The sequence below is a fragment of the Vollenhovia emeryi genome, unplaced genomic scaffold, assembly GCF_000949405.1.
Source record: "Vollenhovia emeryi isolate VEMERY1.0 unplaced genomic scaffold, V.emery_V1.0 DF939269.1, whole genome shotgun sequence".
Taxonomy (NCBI): domain Eukaryota; kingdom Metazoa; phylum Arthropoda; class Insecta; order Hymenoptera; family Formicidae; genus Vollenhovia; species Vollenhovia emeryi.
Genome location: NW_011967097.1, coordinates 274,337 through 294,823, shown reverse-complemented (window position 1 = coordinate 294,823; position 20,487 = coordinate 274,337). Strand labels below are relative to the sequence as shown.

Genomic DNA, 20,487 nt, shown 5'->3' with positions numbered 1-20,487 from the left:
CCGACAGTAACGACGCTCGAGGTTTCTTCATTTCTCGGGACGGTCGCGCGTCGTCAAAAGTATTTGTCAGATGGTTTCTCGCCTTACAGCAAACCCGGGGGGGGGGGGGGAGGGGGAAATTCCATTAACTTTGATCTTGAAGAGATTCCTGTGGAATGACTGAGAGATAATCAGCGGAACAAGAATGAAAACTTATCGACGATGACCAAAGACGGGTTGGACCTTATCGCAGTAATACTTTAGCGTTTTTTTTAAATCTCATATTAAACCGTGCATGTACACTGAAAAAAATTTCTGGTTGAATATGGACGAATCAGATAATTCCTTTAGGATTTACCAGAATTCCTTTAGGATTTACCAGAATTTCTGTAGGATTACAGGAATTCTGGTAAATCCGGTAAATCCTAAAGGAATTCTGGTAAATCCTAAAGGAATTATCTGATTCGTCCATATTCAACCAGAAATTTTTTTCAGTGTAGAAAAGAGGTTATTTAAAGATTAAAATCTTGTCCCAAACTCGCAAGTTTCTTCGCTTCTCGAAATGGTTGCGCGTCGAAAACATTTGTCGAGTGGATTTGCACGTTACGGCAGGTCGGAAAAGGAAAATTCCATAAATTTTGATCTTGAAGAAGATTCGTGTGGAATTAACGGGGAAAGAGCAGAAAAGGGGAAGAACGAAACGTTGCTGATGACGACACGAAGCGAGATGGGTTGGATTTTATCTCGGTAATACTTAAATTTTCGCCTCAGTATTTTATCTCTACTTTAAATAACGCGTGTGCAAAAGTCGAAAGAGAAAATTACAATTGAAATCCCGTTTCAAAGCGGCGATGTATGTAAAGCTAGAGAAAAATCTCATATCGCAACAGATCGCATTTAAAGTGGGAATTTATATTAAAACAACGCGTCGCTTGCGACGTATTAATTTTAACGACTAAAAAATATTTTTATCGTTTGATCTCTTCTCATATTTAAATTGCGCGTTTGTATCTGTTTTCCACGCTTCGCCATAACAATGCGAGAAGTTGGGAGGCAAAGGCGTGCGTGCAACATTTTTTATTTAAAATATTGCGTCAACGCAACGGTAATTAAGATAGGCAATTTTTCTTTTGAGTATGGTATTAAGTAATATGTATTCGAGTGTAGCAATTAAAATCCTTGTGTAATGGCTATTACACGGTACACACTCGTACTATTTGTACGCTGACATAAAGCTAGATAGGCCAACGGGTCTTTGCGATTTCGTTGCTCGTATTGATTAATCTCCAGAAAAACGCGAAACTGAGTCCCCACACATTCGCATATACATACATCGAACGTACACGTTGCGCGAAAGACCGGTTTGAGATTATTATAGAAGAACAGGTTGTACATTGGCCGAACGAAACTTTGCATATATGTCACGAGAGACAAGGCAATTCTTGCTATCAAAATCCACGATTTCTACAAAGACGTTTAAATCGAGGCGCCATCGCGAAATCAGTGATTTTCCAAATCTATTCTTCAATCGCTATTTCTTTAGAACTTCTTGCAGAATTCGTCACTTTCGAGAACTTATTTCCCTATTTATTGGGCATTTTATTAATATTATTGGGCACGTAAGGACAAGACCGTACATAAGCATTTCTACTGCTTGTGTTATTTATTTCCTATTTATTAGATTATTTAGAATCCGATTCTGGACTACGTCTTTTTTTTTTTCTAAACAAGTTACTGCACTTGAGACGCACTATTTACGTGCGATTGGGACGAATGATTTTGTAGGCGAATGAATTTACTTGTAATGCTTCAAGAATGCTATCTGCAATCTGGTATAACGCTCGCGGAGGAAAGTCCATCGGAGTGATTGCATTCTTTTTGGTAACATTGTTATTAGGTGTGTAGGCAAAACGTGAGAGGCGGTATCACGAATCGAAATCTTTGTTCTTTCTCTTTTTTTTAGAATAGGACTATCACCGTTTAAAAAATCACCTGAGAAAGTTCGTAGAAATCTTCGTTTGTTACATTTGAGAAAGCATGAATGAAAGATTAGGGGATAAGACTCCATCGAAAATTTAAGTGGTATATGATATAAATGATAAATGATTAGCGTACTGCATTTCTTGATTATGTAACATAATTTATACGGATATCTGGATTTTGATGAGAGATATCGGATAAACGCGATAAAATGTTAATTAGGGAATTCTTTTCTACATTTTAAATGGAAGAAACGATCGACTGTGGGAACTGGTTTGTCAAACCGAAGTGGAAACCGGATAGTGAACGCGGTCAAGTTTAAAGGACAGAACATGAGATGCCTACTTTAAAACGTATATATTTAGAAATATTTTATCCGAAAGTACATATCCGCATTGAGCCATTAACAAAGCTGCAGCTTATTAATTACTTTCTCTCGTATTTTGAGACTAATTTGTAATAAATTTGCAAAATAATTGGAGTTAATTGTGAAATTTATTTTCATGCTTTTTTTTAATCTCCTTTTCTTCCTACATTGTTGTGAATATGATATGTTTTATTAAAACGAATCAACGAATGTTTTGCTTAGCGAACTATGTCGGTGAGATATACATTTTCTAAATATACGCGAATCGCTTATTTACCTATTTATAAGTTCCAATTAAAACCTGCAATAATAAATGCAAATGACGGTGCGGCAAAAGTTGCATATCCGTTTTAAGAAAATTTTCGATGTCGTGTTCATTTTTGAAAAAAAACACCACAATCTTGTCGAAAAATTATATTAAGATCTAAGAGACGTTTAAATTCGTCTTTCACGACGCTTACCTGTCTCGCAATTTTAAGAGATTTAAAGCGAACATCGTTGCCCCTATTCTCAAGCGTTGGCCAATTTTTTTTTTCTCGGTACCTTACGCAGCAGGCATTACGCCGTGGGAACCACCGGTGATCGCAGAATGGGTTTCAGGGCGAGCGGGAAAGTTTACTAGTTATGGTAATTCCGAAGGGTACACCTCGCGAAACGGGAGATCGACTCTCGTCGAGTCTCTCGCTCCGACAAAATCCGGAACACAAAGATATTTCTTGGTAAACCGCCGATGTTTAGAAAGTGCACTTACTTTCTTTGTTTTCTTAGAAGAACTTTCGTCGATTCCCGAAGACGCTTGATCGCCGCTGATCGATTTACTTTTTCACGCCCGCGAAGTATCACGAGGTGACTGTGAAATTGTGGCGGTGACTTCGCCGGCGTAAAACCCACCCACACCCACACACATACACACTCATGCGTAGTTTTTCGGCGAAAACGAGGGTGCAAGGAGCAAGAATTAGCTGTAATATAAGTTCTCCAACCGGTTTTGTTCAGAATAAAAATTTCTACGGTTTATTTCCCCCATGGTGCGCATTTGACAACTTCAGTACCGATTGTTCTCGCACGCTTTCTTCTAATATTCCTTCGCCTCTTCTTTTCCAGGTCGGCCTTGCAGACGTTGCACAAGGTGTCCGGTAAGGCACGCGAGCAAAACTATTTTCTGGGTGGACTGTCGCATGACTGGGTTAGTTACTATGAGCAACGGATCGAGAGCGATCGGTCGTGCCTCAACGAGTGGCATGCCATGGACAATCTGGAGTCCAAGAGACCGCCGTCGCCGGACAGCGTGCGCACCAAGTGAGTCCGATCGCTTTTATCACGATCCTCTCGGGAACGACGGGATAAGGAAACGAACCGCCGACAAGACGGTTGTCCGAATGCAATGGCAGTGCGATGGCACTGTCTGATCTGGAGCGTAGCACGGACTGCATCCAGAACGCCAGCGCTTTTGGGAAGACACCCTCTCCGTCTGGGATCTCGTGGAGATGCTCGATTTTAATGCCCTCGATACATATTACACGTCACTGGAGCAAAATCGATTCGTTCGAGTATATAAGACCCGAGCCGAGAAACAGCTGGCCAACGCGAATTTAGCTTGGTACCGTGCCAGGTTTGGGTGGTTTGTTGATGCGCCTTCCCCGGTTGTCTGCGTTGCGCCGTGTTGGTCGCGCGCACAAGTGGAGCATAACTTCATAGCCGTCCTTCAATTATTTCCAGTTTCTACGTCTGCCCTCCCTTTCGAACTCGGTTAAACATTTTGAGATATTGGGTCATTTCGATCGTTGGATTCCAGTGTTACGAAATCCCGAAGTAATGTGCACACATGGGAGATTGATGTGTCCGAAAACTTCGGGCTGCGTTCCAATTCGGTCCCCTTGTTCGCGTTTGTAAGGCCACTTTTGGGATTTTGCGTTACAACGAACGTTGTTGAGCTGTGTAGGTCTTTATAAGTACAGTATAAATTAATGGAATGACAACTACAGCTTAGAAAAGATAGGGAAGAGCTGCCTAATGCGTACCTCATCAATATTTCATATTATTACTTGATATAAGCAACATTTAGTAATAACAAAATTAACAAAAAAAATATATATAGGGAGGAGAAGTGCCAATGTGAGCCACAAAATGAACGGAACTCGGTTCTCACAGTATATGTAGAAAGAATTTCTCTTTAATATAAAACGTTTCGACCCTTCTTTGGGTCTTCCTCAGTAAGACTATTAGATACAATTTAACAAAGCAGTCAACGGTTACATCAGCTGTTAGATGAGTTCGAAGCGACGATATTGGAACGACTGTCTACAAAATTAACATAATACATCTTACTTTGTGACTGCTAACAAAATTAAAAAATTCAGGTATAACTGATGTTATTTTTTTACTAATTTATACAGGTTGTTATGTAATACTCGCCTCATCTCTTATTTACGGACAGAGCGGACTAGACTGAGTCGAAAAGTCCTCTACCATTTTTCAATTTTCGCATTAGTTAACGAGTTATTAATTATTAAAAATCACTGTCTTAGCCTGGCCTTAGTACTTTCTTATATCAATCTTATACTATTTACTCGATTTATTATTATTTTCGCTCATACATTTGACTATTTCAAGGAGGTGCGATTTAGGCAACCGGTTTCCTAAATCGTACCTTTTGCAACATGTTACAAAAAGACTTGTAACAAATTAATTTGTTTTTAGGGAAACGTTAAACATGTAATAGATGCCTGAAACATCAAACTACAATTTCCAATGGTTGTTTGCACACAAATCAGTACCAAATAGGATATATAATAAATAATTCCTTACGCGTTTGGTAACTCTTCCCTATATACAAATATAGCGACCGTTTCGTGATAAACGATTATTCATGGACGCGTCAAATTAATTTTATATGTCTAACTAATCAGTCGCAAGATACAAATATGGGTGTTTGTGTAACACAGGCCCAGGGAGAGAGAAGAGACCGAGCGCGTGATTCGATCGACGCTGAAGGAGATCATGATGTCCGTGGACCTTGATGAAGTTACCTCGAAATATATTAGAGGTCGCCTTGAAGAGGATCTCGACATGGACCTCGGGGAATTTAAACCGTTCATCGATCAAGAGATGCTCACCATACTGGGGCAAATGGATGCGCCAACCGAGATATTCGATCATGTTTATCTCGGGAGCGAGTGGAACGCTAGCAATTTAGAGGAGCTCCAGAAAAATGGGTGCGTTTAGTCTCATTGCGAGATATTGCTGACGTATTCTCACGTTATGTGAATTTTATCGCCCGCCATTTCTTATTCGGTCGCGAGCTGACACATTTCCGATATTTTAATCATTCATACCTTTAAAATACGATCGACTTGGCACTGGGTTCTTTTAAAATTTCATGGAATTTTCAAATCAATATAAGAGAACATAATTATTTTTATACACGTTCTTCTAAAAAAAAAATCGTCTCCATTTAACAAGAAAAATCGTAAACTTAGTTACGTTATAATGCCGAAAGTATCTACAGTGGAAAACGTGCTAACTATATCTTAATATATTTAAGTATAATTGTCAATTTTAATTTACATGTATTTTTTTTGTATACTTTCAGTGTAAGGCACATCCTGAATGTCACTCGGGAAATTGACAACTTCTTTCCGGGCATGTTCACGTATCTGAACGTACGTGTGTACGACGATGAGAAGACGGACTTGTTGAAGCACTGGGACAATACATTCAAGTATATCACTAAGGCCAAAATGGAGGGCTCCAAGGTGTTGGTGCATTGCAAGATGGGGGTGTCCCGTTCTGCCTCCGTAGTGATAGCTTACGCGATGAAGGCTTACAACTGGGACTTTTCCCAGGCGTGGAAACACGTCAAGGAGAAGCGCAACTGCATCAAACCTAACAACAGCTTCCTCCTACAACTGGAAACGTATCAGGGCATTCTGGATGCGATGAAGAACAAGGAGAAGCTCCAGAGATCCAAGTCTGACACGAATCTGAAATCTCCCACGTCCGCGAAGGATCAATCAAAAAAGGAAGAGAAATCGGATAATATAGAGAGCAATATGCGGGAGGTTTCAGGTTCGGAGTTGAAGAAAACTAGCCAGAGACCAAAGAGTTGGTCGCCGAATGTCAAAGTTGCTGAGAATATGTTACCTTCCGGTAAGTAGCTTTATTATTCTTGACATTCCCAATCAGTTGCGTTTCCTTAAATAAATTCTTTTAGGAACTTCCAGTTAAGTATTTGGTCGAAACTGCGATGCTCTATTTAAGACGGATGTGTGGATCTTTGACACGATATTGCTATGATATAAAAGTACAAACGTATGAAATTTTATTTTTTATTTTAACGAGATTTTACAAAATTTATTTGTAATTAGTATATTGGGAAATAAGAAATTTTGAGAAATAATTTATTTATAGTTGGAACAGAAAGTATAGCGATTAAAAGAAGCAACTAAATAAATAAATATATTTTACTTTTGTGGAAGCGGAGGTTCTCACGGTTTATCTTATGATGTTTCAGTTCCTTTGTCGCAGTCGTTGGAAAGTATCGATAAAGCAGGAAATACGGAAGTCACACGGGAGGATCTTCTTCGTGGCTCGAATCAAAAACCGGCAATAGAACAGGAGGCTCGCAATGTTCTAATGCCCTGCGACAACGGGCAATCTTATAGCGTGTCGCAGAACAAAATAATGCACCTACCCGCCCCAACCCCTGGTACACCTAGCGTAAAGAATAGGATTAGTAAGTTAGAAACTCAGGGACAGAAGAGGAAGGGCCTGGTACTCAATTTAACCAATCAGTTTGAAGCGGCCAGCAGTAAACCATCATCGCCGGGATCCGACACGGACGCGAGGTCTCTACCTCAGAATTCGATTGCGGAGGATAACGCGAAGCCAATTGAGAACGGTCACTCGCATTGCGAGCAGTCGCAGGAGGCGCGAGATACCGTCTCGGCTTCCGTCTCGAGCGTTCCTCCCGGGAAGGAAATTTGGGATCCTGGTGAGGAGCAGAGGGAGAGGAGGAAGGAGACGAGCCAGGAGTCCACCGAGATCAACGATAATAGTGAATGTCTAGTCTGGACTGCATCCGCGGATGCAACGTGTGCTGATTCATGTGATGACAATAAAACTGACAGAAGCGTGAATGTGGAGAATGAGTGTGTCGCGAGTGTGACGGCGGATACGACGATTACAACGTCGATTACGGCGACAACGACGACAACGACGACGGCGATGACGGCAACGACGACGGCGTCGTCGTCATCGACGTGTCACGATGTTTTAGGAAAGAAAGCGAAGAAGGATGGCGATCCGTTCAGTGCCCAGGTGGACCGTGTGTTTGATCGCGAGGAAAGACGGGGCGAGCCTGTCACGAGAGAATCTCCGAGTCGGCAAAGTTCCTGGAGTAGTTACGACAGTGCGGTGGTCCTTGACAACAATTCGGTGCACAGCTCGTGGGCCACCTTGCCATCGAGGAACAGTTCCTGGGGCTCTTATGACATGCGGCCGTCCGATCTGCTCGGTTCCAGCGGCCTGTTCCCGTACGACAAGGAGGAGATACCGTGGCATCCGGGCACGGTAAAGCGCACCAAGCAGAAACTGGAGGAGGGCACGACCGCGGGCGAGGTAAAGCGCGTGTGTACGCAGAGCTCGACGGCCGCGGACGACAAGAGCGACAGGCTAGCTGCGGAGGTAGACACGACTGCGGTCGAGACGTACAATCCGATGCTGTTGCATCACATGCCATCGCCGACGCCGCGAAGAAGGGACTCGTCGCCCACTCAGGAACATAATCTTAAAGTAGAAACAAGTAGGGACTCGCCGAGTCCGGTAGGCAGCATCGACATCTCCCTCATGTCTATGCGCCAGATCGGAAGACTATCCACGAGCGCCCCCGCGCCATCCTCCCTGTCCTCCGAGTCCGACCTGCCCCTGTCTCTGAGGTCCTGCAGATCGGAAAGCGAGACGTCCAGCCCGTGCGTCGTTAATACTACCCAATGCCCTTCTGTAAAACACCACAAAATGGTTTTGGAAAATCTCTGCAACAAGTCCGTGTTCAGCAAGCGCTGTCTCTCCGTGGACGACTCACCAGAGGCAGAGTGTCCGCGTAGCACGTCTGGCATAGTCAAGAATCTGAAGAAGGAGTTCGAGGCGAAGTCGACAAAGCTGGAGAGGAGTCCGGAGAATGCTTGCGAGGGCGAGAACGCGTCGCTGACCGCGCGACCCAAGAGGGACGTGAAGATCAGGAGTCTGCCCTCGTCGCCGGTGATCCCGCACAACGAGTCCAAGATCCAGTCGTCGTCCAGCGTTGGTGAAACCAAAGACAACAAGCACGGCAGGAGGAGCGAGACAACGCCACCGTCGTCGCAGGACAACGTGGAGGATCTCTCCGTCAGGGTGTTGGTGGGCAAGTACGAGGTCGCCAGGCCGGAGTCCAGGAAGAGCTCGGACGTGCAGTTGCGCGCGCACAAGGACAAGGATTGGGACGCCATGGAGGTGCATCCGCCGGCCAAGTCCAAAATCGCGCCCGAGTTCTCGAGACGATCGGCGCCGATCATGATCAACAATCACCCGGCGCCTCTGTTCAACGAGACGCCGGAGGCGCCCGGCAGGCCGCCGGCGGTACCCTCGCCCAGCGTGGTCATGGCCAGCGTGGTGGCGAAGGCAGCTAGCAAGAAGCAACAGCAGCACGGCAGGACCCATCCCCTCGCTAGGCTGCAGGTCAGGCCTAGGCACAGCAGTCCCGTTTACAACACCATGTAACGCGCTGGCGACGCTCTCGCTCGCGGATTCTTAGGCGCGACACGAGCGCAGCGCGCATCCAATCCGGACGAGAGTACTCACGCGACCACGTGGGTACGTCGCCGTGACGATGAAATCGTGTGATCTCTTTATGTTGGCGATGAAGATTGGGTTTTCGGAGCCAAGACGGTCGCGCCTGTTGTTCTAAGACCACTTTCTTTTTCTCCGTCGTTCTCTTTCCCTTGTCATTATCGCTGGCAATCGCTCGCAACAACCGTCGTCCTGTTCATCCAGAGGAACGATGATCTTGTCATTTCGATAATGTATCTTATTATCTATAAGACGATAATCTCGCATAAACGCTCGGATTTTTTTTACCGCAAAACAACAACAGGCGACCTTTATGTTCCTTCTCGTCAACGTGTATCTTGGCTTGGCGTTAGTTCAATTATTTTAAGCTGGAAATGCAACAATCACGAGGCTGCGCGTCGAGAAGGAGGTCAACGTGAATTCAGGAAGAGATAGTCGCGTTGTTATCCTATGTCACTTCGTCGTAAGTTAGGGGGCTCGGAATCAAACGTGCGTTAAGTAAACGAAAAGGTGTATCGCGCACGCGGATAACTTAACGCGAAGCGCGGCGAAACGAGAGTTTTGATCCGCGAGAGAAAGAGAAGGGGGGGGAAAAAAAAGAAAAAGAACCGAGCGCTCAGTCAGGCTGTGAATGTAAGGTCTGAGCCTCGGGCGCAACGCTGACCTTTCTTCTGCTTCGCTTTCTTGATCTTTTGTTTCTTTTTTTTGTCGAGTACGACGTTATCGCGATAAATCTCCGATCTTCGAAGCGACTTTGTCGATTTTGTCGTAACGTGTAACAGGAAAAGTTATTATGTGACGAGACCTCGAGATAATGTAATGTTAAGCCACACTATGAGTAATTTATAGGTGATAATGTGATGTAGAGTGATGTACAGTGTGTGAGAGCGCGATGTAGCGAGGTGTGTTTTCTGTTGAGCGACTGTCTTGCGGAGGCATGATGAGTGCGTACGGAAAGGGAGTACCGAAATTCACGAGCTTCTAATCGTTTCCGAAACCCCGATGGTGACTCTTCCCCGATCTTTCTCGTCAACGGCCATACCTTGCATGAGCGCGAAAGTTAATGCAAAATTAGTCAGCCGGTAGCGATGTTGTAACGAATTGTGAATTAGATTTCTCTTACATTGTAAGATAATAATTTAATATTGCACGTAATGTACTGTCTCTTTATCCAGGAGTGTGTGATAGATGCGCGTATCAGCGATTTCGACTTTAATGAATCAGATCGCATTAGATTTCATCGAGTTTGAGACCCGCCGCCTCACGTTTAAGATATACGAATTATACAGATTACGTCCCCCTCTGCCGTTTGTGATCCAGAAGAGCCCGTTGGGCTGAAACGATGCGAATTGTTCTCGCGAATTAGGTACCTCTCTTTACTCATTAATTGTTATTAACTTGCTCTTTGTACTCTTACTACTATAGATTGTCTTTATCTCGATTAATTTAGATCGGTTGATCGTGTAACGCTTTTCAACGGCTGGCGATGCAGCGACGACGATAGTGCATCAGGAAGTCCCGCTATTGACTCTCACAAGTCGAGAGGATATGATAAAATAGGAACGATACGTTGATCCTCATGGGTGCATGCTTGTTACTGTAACTTCTCCATCGATCGACCTGGAGCACATTGTGTCTAAGTGTCAATATTTTTTTAAACACATATCACCGACTCATCGTTAATTTTGTAAATCGCGTCGCGGGATTTAGTTAGACGGAAAAACGTAATGAAGGAAACCCGATTTCGCCGCGCAAATTGACGACCAATTTTATACTCTGATGTACTCTGACGAATGCGACCGTTGCCAAGGGGCGCTTCGCGAGCGCGTCGCGATTATCGTGTATAAATATATTTTATTACAAACACGTTTCTCAACCAAAATTAGGCTCGTTGATCGTTTAGATTGTAGATACGGGCAGAAGGATGTCCTGGAACATAGTAGTTTTCCCGAATAGTCTGTTGGATCGCACCTAGAGATTAACTATTATCTACTTATACAAGTTAAGTACAATTGGATGCGATTTAAGAGGAGGAGGAGGAGATCTGTGTTTTTCTTCTCCGCGATGTCTCGCAGCCGGAGATGACTCGTCCCCTCTTTCTAAGCGCGTTTTGCTAGAAGCCAAGTTTCGAAGTCTCGAATGTGTTGCTCAGCGTAATTGTCGAGTTTTGAGTATACTTGAATGCACAAGATATCCAGTGATTCCCCATGCGGAGTCCGACGTCGGATACCGGATCTCCGCTAATCGCCGCGAGAGTATTACGAAACAGGACGTGTCGTCTACGGCGCAAGTACCGAGAGGGAAAAGGGGAAAAAAAGAGGGAAAAAAATAATGCGATGCGCTTTCTGCTCTCTCACCGTGTTTGTGCGCGAGCAATCTTTTTTTTTCTACACCGTGTCGCTTTGTCAACCGATGGATTTGCTCGTGTCAAGTAAGTTTGTATTGTCACAAGTCGATGTGCTCAGTTTTAGTGATTGTCCTCCTGATCCCTGTCACCCCGTTCCTTCGACCTGCTCCAATCCGCCCCCTCGTCTTTTAAGTCTTGCTTAAGTGTGTGCGTTCGCTCGATACGAGAACTTGCTGTCATATGAGAAATGATGATAAAACCGTACGTTGTTCTGTATAAATTTTGTACTATAGTTTGTATTAAATAAAATACATTGTTTATTGCTTGAGTGTACACGTCCATTTCTTTCAGGGGAAAACCTCCAACGAAGACAAAAAGTAATCGATTTATTATTATCTTTTTCCCTTTTGTTACCTTATTTCAACTCTAGTATGTTATATACACCATAGCGATATCATATTTTGATCCAAATTGGTTATAAAGAGAGAAAAATTAAAGTATATCGACTTAAAATGCGCATTATTATAGAATATGAAACAATATTACTTCGCTATGTAAAATTATTTTAGAGAAACTGTTACGTATTGTAGATATTAAAAAAATTGTCTAATCAAAATCTTATATCAATTAGATGTTTACAAACGTATGTTATATGTGTATGTCATTAACAAATGTGAATCAGTTACATTTTGGAAAGCACATGTAAAGCAAATAATGTATATTTTTCACACGTTAAAGCATAAAATAATTGCGTAAATCGCATGTCAAAGAATATATGTATATATATCACAAATCAATTAACCAGGCTGGGCGTCTACTTCAAAAATTGTTGTTCCGGCGCAAAAAGCGAGTTTTGGAAGAATCTTCTTACTGAATTTTGGTTCTAATGGACCGACATCCAAACTATATACACCGCCCTTGAGGTATCTAATCATGGCTATGGTCTGTAAAAGCAAAGATTGTATATCATGGTTGCGATCAAGCTGCCGCCGTAAACGCTTCGAAGCGTTTCTCCTCTCTTTCTATCTTTACTGAAAGAAAACAGAAGAAGAATACTTCGTAACATTCGAAGCGACAGCTTGACTGCAGCCATTATTAGATACAAAGAACGATTGATTGGGGTGCGTGCGTGTGTGTATTGACAAGTTCTTTAATTAATTCAAAATCAATTTTTCTTTAACTACACTAAAATAACCAACTCGTACATTAACAGTCTTTAAATTATAAATGATTATCATAATGATAATGGAGAAACATATAACGAAGACTTTTTGTAAATTAATATTACGTACGGAACCCATTTTCCTTGCTTCTGAATCATTCCCATGGTTTTGAGGCGTTTCGAAATGACTCAACAAGCCAGTTCGAAACGCCTCAAAGCCATGGGAATGATTTAGAAGCAAGGCAATTGGGTTCCGTACGAGTTGAAGCCGAGAGATGTTGAACGGCGTTTCTTTGCTTGTGAACAGCTGCTTCAAAGACAGAATCGGAAGGGATTTTTACATCGCATTGTGACCGGCGACGAAAAATAGGTCCACTACGATAATCCCAAGCGCAGAAAATCACGGGGAATGCCCGGACGTGCCTCCACGTCGACGGCCAGACCGAATATTCACGGCGCCAAGATTCTGCTCTGTATTTGATGGGATCAGCTCGGTGTGGTATATATTATGAGCTGTTGAAACCGAGTGAAACCATCACAGGGGATCGGTATCGAACGCAATTGATGCGTTTGAGCCGAGCATTGAAGGAGAAACGACCACAGTACCAAGAGAGACACGACAAAGTTATCCTCCAGCATCCTCAATAAAGCCCGAAATTTTGGGGGGAAAAAAGAGCGGAAGCAAAGTTGTACACCTAATAACATTTAGCAGTTAAATTTAAATTCTATCGAACTTACAGAATGAGATCGTAAATCGACAATTCTGAAGAGATTAGTGTCGCAGCCACCGCATGCGATATACGTATTTGTTACGTATTTTCCAACGTATAATAAAGAGGAATAACTGTCTGGTTCCATAGTGAAGATCAATCTGCCGCTACCGTAGTCCCACAGTTGCATAGGATTATATTTTTGCCAGGCACAAGTCAGAATCTGTCATTCAAGAGAAATTCATAACTAAAAATGCTATAAAAAATTATTATATAAAAATACACGCGTCCTCCCTCAGGTAAATGGATATTACAAAATTATAAAGCTATCGCAATTAGGGTACGTAATTGCTCTAGTATATAATTCTTAAATTTATTAATGTAATATCTGACATTTATTTCACATGGATCTGTCGGTTCTTTAGGGATACACTGTAGGCACGAAATACAAGTCCAAACGTACCTCTTTGCCATTTCTACTGATGTCTAGGCCGTCTCCACACATATGTACATCTGTTATGAACCGAAAGGAATGAGCTTGTCTGGTATCCCAGAATTGTATGGTATTGTCCCAGCCGGCGCTTATTAGCTCGTGCGCGGATCTCGGATTGAAGCAAGCGCTAAAGACCCGGGATTTATGACCATCCATGACATCCGGCGTGTCACTGCATTTAAAAATTGTGTGAGGGATGTTTTACAGAATCTCAATTTTTATTACAATGTTGAAACAGCATTTTTCTTCAGAGGAGGAGAAGCTTCCATTAACTAGAGATAATCACCTTCTACGAAACACTCTTTCCCGCGTCTTTGTTTCTTCGTCGTATAAATATAGATTTGTATCGTCTCCGACAGTGACAAACTTTGGTAATTTAGGATGGTAGGCCAGGCCGAGAGTTTGCCGTCTTTCCCGTATCGTGTAAAGGCATTGCGCGGTTGGATAATGCCAGCATTTGACGCAGCCGTTGGCATCTACATGAATAATGTTTAATGTAAAGATAATGTAAAAATATCATTTTAACAGACGATGAAGTGAAAGATACAAAGTACTAACAAGTCGCTATCACGGTACGAGTAATCGGGTGTGATCTGTGCACTGGTCGATGCTTTACAGCAGTCACCGGAGCCGGATTCTGCATCATCTCCGCATCGCACAGGACCAGTGTATTCTCCCCTGAGCTAACTTTGTAGAAATTTAAGTTCCCGTCCGACAATCCTGCCGCCAAAAAGTCGTAAGTTTCCGTATAGCAGATGCAAAGCACATCTTGATTAACTTCCCTGCAAACTGTTCACTTTGCAACTTATTTCGAATGGATATAACTGTGTAACATAAACCTATTAGAAATTAGATAAAGGATAAAATTTCGTTACATATTCATACATCGCTAAGGCCCGGTTTCACCAAACGTTGCGTAATTTTAATCTTAGTTTAGTTCCCGTTTGCCTCTTTCTAGAGTAACAGTTTGAAAGAGACAAAGAACGAATTACGCTAATCTTAAAGTTAAGCGACATTGGTGAAACTGGACCTGAAACTTCTATCGCTAAAGCTTAAGCTGCCAAAGATTATTCTTAATTTAAAAATTATATTATCAGTGTCATTATTTACAATATTTATTTGACATCTCAATGTTTTCACTATTTTTCCTCACAAAGAACTGAATTTATGTAAAACTTGTATATTAAAAAACACCAAATTCAAGCAGCTTGAATATCAGCTTAAAATATTGATTTTACATTAAAGCAAGAATTCTTATAAGATGGTCAGTTAAAGTGTTATTTCTTCATCAATATATCTAAAAAAATTTACAAATTATTCATATATAAAATGTATATGTATAATTAAATAGTAAATGGTTTTCTTTCATTAAAACAAAATTCAAACATTTTTAAGCTATGATAGATCAAAAAGTTTTTTAAATAAATGCTGCCTACAATTGATTGATAACACTGATATTGCCAACCAGTTGATAACGATGTTCGATATCAGAGATGGCTTGTAGTGATGTTGCTGAAGGACTGTATTCTTTATGGGTGACGATGGATGCCACTGAAACTGTAGGTGTTACATCAAAATCAATCTCACTACCATTGTCTTGGATAGATGAATCGACAGTGACACGGGAAAGTCGCTCATTATTCTTATCCTTATCCATCTAGTAAGAAAATTATGTTAGCTAATTAACAATGAAAAAAGATATTTAAAATATTACAAAGTTATAATGCACTAGAAAACAGAAATACAAAACAAAATGAAACAAAAGAAATTATTCTTATTACAGATATTTATTTAAGAACAAGTTTAATTATTTTTTATAATTTCAAAGCTTTCTGTTCTCTCATCGATCTGGAGCAGAGAATCAAGATTGTTAATTAAGTTTATTATATAAAGTTACAATGTATGATTAAAATAAACACGAAGAAATAAAAAGTAAAATGGGAAAGACTTTTTTCTTAAAATTAATTTTATTTATTATTTTGAAACAAATTAAAAAAAATGTGTTATTAAATTTGTCATTTTTATGTAAAATTAATTAGACAAGCAGGATGTAACAGAACGCAAAGCGTGTGTGAATGTAAACAGAATATTATTATTAGCAAATGTGCAGAATAACCTTATTGAATATTTATAAAAGTAGGTTCCGCTTGATATGAGTACAGAGTTCACACAGAGAATATAGACTGGCGCTTATGTGAGTAGAATTTTATAAAGTTTTATATCGATAACGTTTTCGTTTAACTCGGAAAATTTGCCAATCGTCATTCAGACCAAAATGCTGTAACTTATCGGGAAATTGGAGTTTGGGTTGGTATTTGATTTCGGTTATGTCAAAAATTGAAAAGGACGATCGCAGTCTGCGATGGGTGCGTTCGCAGAGCACGCTATTAACACTTATAAAAGTGTTTTCTATCTTTCCTTGACATACGTGCTTACACTGTTGTTATACAGGGTGGTGAGCAAACACATCACAAAGGATTATCCCCAATTACAATCGCTGAATGGAAGGGCGTTTTGTAGAATATTTTAGCCAGTAGGAAAGTGCGTCACGGCACAAGTGGCGACTATACTTACAGTTGATAATACACGTTTCTTTGAAAACAGATTTATAAGTCTACATCTTCATATCAAGGGGTGTAGAACAATAACAATTAGTATTATGAAGCCAGATTTAAAAAGTGTTTAGACCTGTTTCAATAGTTGTAACTATAGAAGCTATAAATCTTCCATTAAGCACAAAGATGTAAGAAGATTTCACATTACGGTTTTAGAGATTGGTGATAATCTGAAAAAATAAATCATTAAAACTGTGTTCTCCACTCGCACAATCGATTTATTTATCGATTTTACCATCAAATAAATAAAATTTTATAAATATAAATAGGTTTGTTTTCTGTTCCTACACTGGTGAACTAGTGCAGTAAGCTAGAATGAGAAAAAATATGCTTGTCTTGCTCTAATTTATTGCACAAGTGTAGGAACAGAAAACAAGCATATTGTGAATGTTCGACGTAGGGGAAAGGTGGACAAAACAGAGTACCTTGGATTTGATGGCCTGCAATGAGCCACCAAGCGAGTAAAATTAAATGTTTTACCCTAATTATTTTCAGTAGTTATCATTTTACAATCTACGATACAATAATCTCTTTATTGACGATGGTTTTTCGGAAATTATAATTTTTATGAAAAAAAGGTCCAACCGGTAGAATAAAACAGGATACTCATTTTAATCATTAAAAAATAATTACTTATGTTTCTTGTTTTTTAGTAAAGACGCTACATACAGTGTAATTTAGAGGCTCTGAAGTTTTGTACAAAATAAAATAATGCTACAAGTTTAAGTTCTATCAGACTACCCCGTTTTATCCGACATTTCCCTATATATTTTTCAAGGGTAAATTGTAAAACATGTAAAATACAATATCCAATCGATTTTATTGTATTTTTTTATTAGATGTAGGAAATAACTTAAATTACGACACGCACGAGCCTTTTGTTATTATAACAAATGAGTTATAATAGGTGGAAAAAGTATAATAACAAAAATATTTATTAACTTTGAAACGTTTATTTCTTTAAAAATTTATGTTACAATTTAACATTAACATCATGGTGTAAGAATATACTCTATAGCCTAACGCAAGTTGAAGTGCGCAAATATTTAATTAAAAAAATATTTTACAAAATCTGTCACTCTCACTTGATAAGGACCTAAACCAAAGGTTGAAACCTTGTGAAAGCGTATTTAATAAATGTGGCCAGCTGAGGTCGATTAAAACTTTAAATTTTATTTATATTAATATCGGCATACTGATAAAATATACAATTTTATTTTCTGTTATTTTTTAGAAAAATAGATTAAAGTAAAAATATGGTTAAAATTGAAATATTAAAAATAGTTTATTTATTTGAGAAATACACTGCACTTATCTTCTTTTAAGTCTTAAATGTTTACTTAACAAAACTAACTTTATTTAATTTTCTTAAATAAAATTAAAGAATTAAGGATTTAAAATTGTTTACAATTTAAAAATGTTTACAGATACGTGTGGATATTTCTCTGTCACTTGGGCAAAGAAGCTATCGTATCTATTACAATGCTGCTTAACATGAATCTTTTGTAGTTTAGGACACTGCTCAAAAATTGCTAAACGAGGTACATTCCACAAGTATACTCGTTTTAAGTTTTTACATAGCATCAATGCTTTGTCGAAACTGATGCTATCGAGTTGCAAATTCCATAAATTCACATTTTCTAAGTATTTACAAGAAGAAAATAATTTTCGCAAAATACGCTGATCGACTGTTGTAGAGTCTCTGTAACAAAAACCATATTATTTTTTTAATCGCGAAAAGAAAAACAGCATATAAGAAATGCAAAACATACAAATTTTGATAAAGAATATGTGACAATGTGTATTTTAAAAGAAAATTCATCGTATACGTACATCCTCGGACAAACCAGACTTCGTAAATTCTTGCATTTAGCGATGGCATTAATACCTTCCGATGTAATGACCGAGCAGTTGAAACGTATTATTTTCAAGTTTGGACATGAATGTCCCACTTGTATTGCAATTGCGTCTGAATTTAGTCTATAAGCAGAATACAAATCTAACTTTCGTATTTGACGGTTTTTTCGCAATATTCTGCAAAGAGAGTTAGTTGATATGTCTGTAAACGAAAGGTTTAATTCCTCTAGAAATTCTAATTTTCTGAGATACTCAAATCCTTTGTTCGAGATGAGCGAATGAAATGTAGATCTATTGAGATCCTGACGGCTTACCACGACAGAAGCGAGATAAAATACTAAAAAATATACTGTATTAGTCATATATACAATTTAACTGTAATTTTAATAATTATGTTTTATATTTTTATACCTTTAAGATTTTTGCATGTCCTTGAAATTGTACGTATGGCAATGTCGTCAACAAATGAGCAGTTATTTAGTCGTAAGTTAGTTAAACTCTTGCCGCAAATGGTAATCAATTTTATGAAATGCGAAGTAGAAATATTAATTGATGAAAACAAATTCAACTGCTGGAAATGTTTGCATCTGAATGATAAATAAAATATCGTATCACAAATACAATTGGGATACGTAGACTTTTTGTTCCCATCTTTTGCATACATATCATTTGAATTTAAACATTTATACAGAAAAGGGTCCCGTGTTAAACTATTGAAGTGTTTGTTTGTACTGCCCACACTGCACAACGACCTCATATCTAATTTTTTAAATATTATTAATATTATTTCATCCTGCAAAAAGAAAATATAAAAGTTTAATTTACGATATTACATTATAAATATTTTAATGGAAAATAAACTTTTCTGATACTTTACAGGAAGTTTAGAGAATCCACATGGTTGTTTCTCGAATTCAGGGGCGCATCGAGGGGGTTCGATATAGCAATTACTGCGAATAATATAGGAACGTATTAATTTCTATTGTATTATTAAGAGAAAAGTATAAAATATTACTTAACGTCAATGATATTATAATACCTTTCATTAGTACGAATAATGCAATATTCAACTAGTTTTTTGCGAAGGTCGAATATATCCAAGTGTGCATTTTCATAATTAGGTGTTAAGTTATGGATATCCAGATGGGAAATGTGCTGATTAATGCTTGTTAACAGACCAGTTAAGCTCTGTTTAGGAGTTTTAGGAAGAAGCAATTTTGTTGTGCCGATAAGCATCACAGCATCTATACGCATCACAGCATCTATACGCATAAATTTTAGTTTGAGTCGTTGAGTTTTAAAATTACAAGATTGTAATGGCGGTGAAAATATCCTTGATGTCCTTGGAGGAACAATCTGAGCAGGTCCACTCCATAAAAGAAACCACTGATTGTGAAGCTGCGAATTTTCAGCCCAAATTTCAGTTACGTATCCAGGATCAAACACTTCATATATAGATACTCTAATAGGATATACAGCTTCATGGAACTCGAGATCTTAAAATCAGAAAATTTAATTATAGTCTTTTCTGAACACAAACGTGTTTTCTTTTACAATCTTATTTATCAATTGAAGTGTTACATACCGATATAGTTGCACAGGTTGTTATCATATATTGATTCTTCACGTTTGTCCATTATATAAGGACAATATTGACGTTTTGTAATACCCCGACCATAATAATTCTATTTACAAAAAGTAAATAATTGTGCAATATTACAAAATACTTGAAGCATAAAGTTTGGTTGCTATAATATTGCTACGGAACAGATAATATCACAAAATATACATACATACCACGATAAATGTGTGTACAAAAGGTCCGTAACGTGGAAAAAAAGTGGGTTCCCCAATTATCGCTTTACAGGTATTATTTATGCTATCGCTATCTTTTACAAACTGATAGATGAAGTCCACATGATTTTCCTCTTTTACTGATACTACGAAGGGATAGTGAGAAAAATCCCCATGTACAAATGTAGAAGGTGATGCCATTTTCTGTCTGAAAAAAGAATGAAATTGTTCAGCATATATTAAGAGGTCAGATTATAATATCGTATATCTATTGCAGTACAGATTGAGGGATTGGAAATCCGCGGCTGAGGACCGTGAAAGATAGAGGTATATACATATATACATTTTTAAGTTATTA

The 20,487-nt window shown here is 39.3% G+C and overlaps 2 protein-coding genes across 4 annotated transcripts in view; one reads left to right on the top strand and one right to left on the bottom strand.

Moving 5' to 3' along the window:
* The window catches only part of LOC105559463 (protein phosphatase Slingshot homolog 2-like), a 51,226-nt gene extending 39,398 nt beyond the window's left edge, over positions 1–11,828 (top strand). For 2 of the 3 annotated variants that reach the window (XM_012007756.1, XM_012007758.1), the window contains exons 4-7: positions 3,431–3,625; positions 5,272–5,541; positions 5,919–6,475; positions 6,840–11,828. In XM_012007756.1, the coding sequence (XP_011863146.1) occupies positions 3,431–3,625; positions 5,272–5,541; positions 5,919–6,475; positions 6,840–9,082 (3,265 nt within the window). In that variant the 3' untranslated portion in view covers positions 9,083–11,828. Of the gene's footprint in view, positions 1–2,436; positions 3,355–3,430; positions 3,626–5,271; positions 5,542–5,918; positions 6,476–6,839 lie in introns of those variants that run through there. The other variant, XM_012007757.1, reaches the window with a different exon arrangement.
* Positions 11,829–12,295: 467 nt separating this feature from the next.
* Positions 12,296–20,436, bottom strand: LOC105559464. Its single transcript, XM_012007759.1, has 12 exons — positions 20,133–20,436; positions 19,921–20,020; positions 19,375–19,831; positions 19,213–19,285; positions 18,747–19,128; positions 18,326–18,537; positions 15,300–15,520; positions 14,422–14,645; positions 14,150–14,339; positions 13,834–14,035; positions 13,399–13,593; positions 12,296–12,442 (listed from the first exon to the last, which is right to left on the bottom strand). Exons 1-12 carry the CDS (start codon positions 20,328–20,330, stop codon positions 12,296–12,298), a joined length of 2,601 nt encoding a protein of 866 aa, XP_011863149.1. The 5' UTR covers positions 20,331–20,436.
* Between the last annotated feature and the right edge of the window lie 51 nt (positions 20,437–20,487).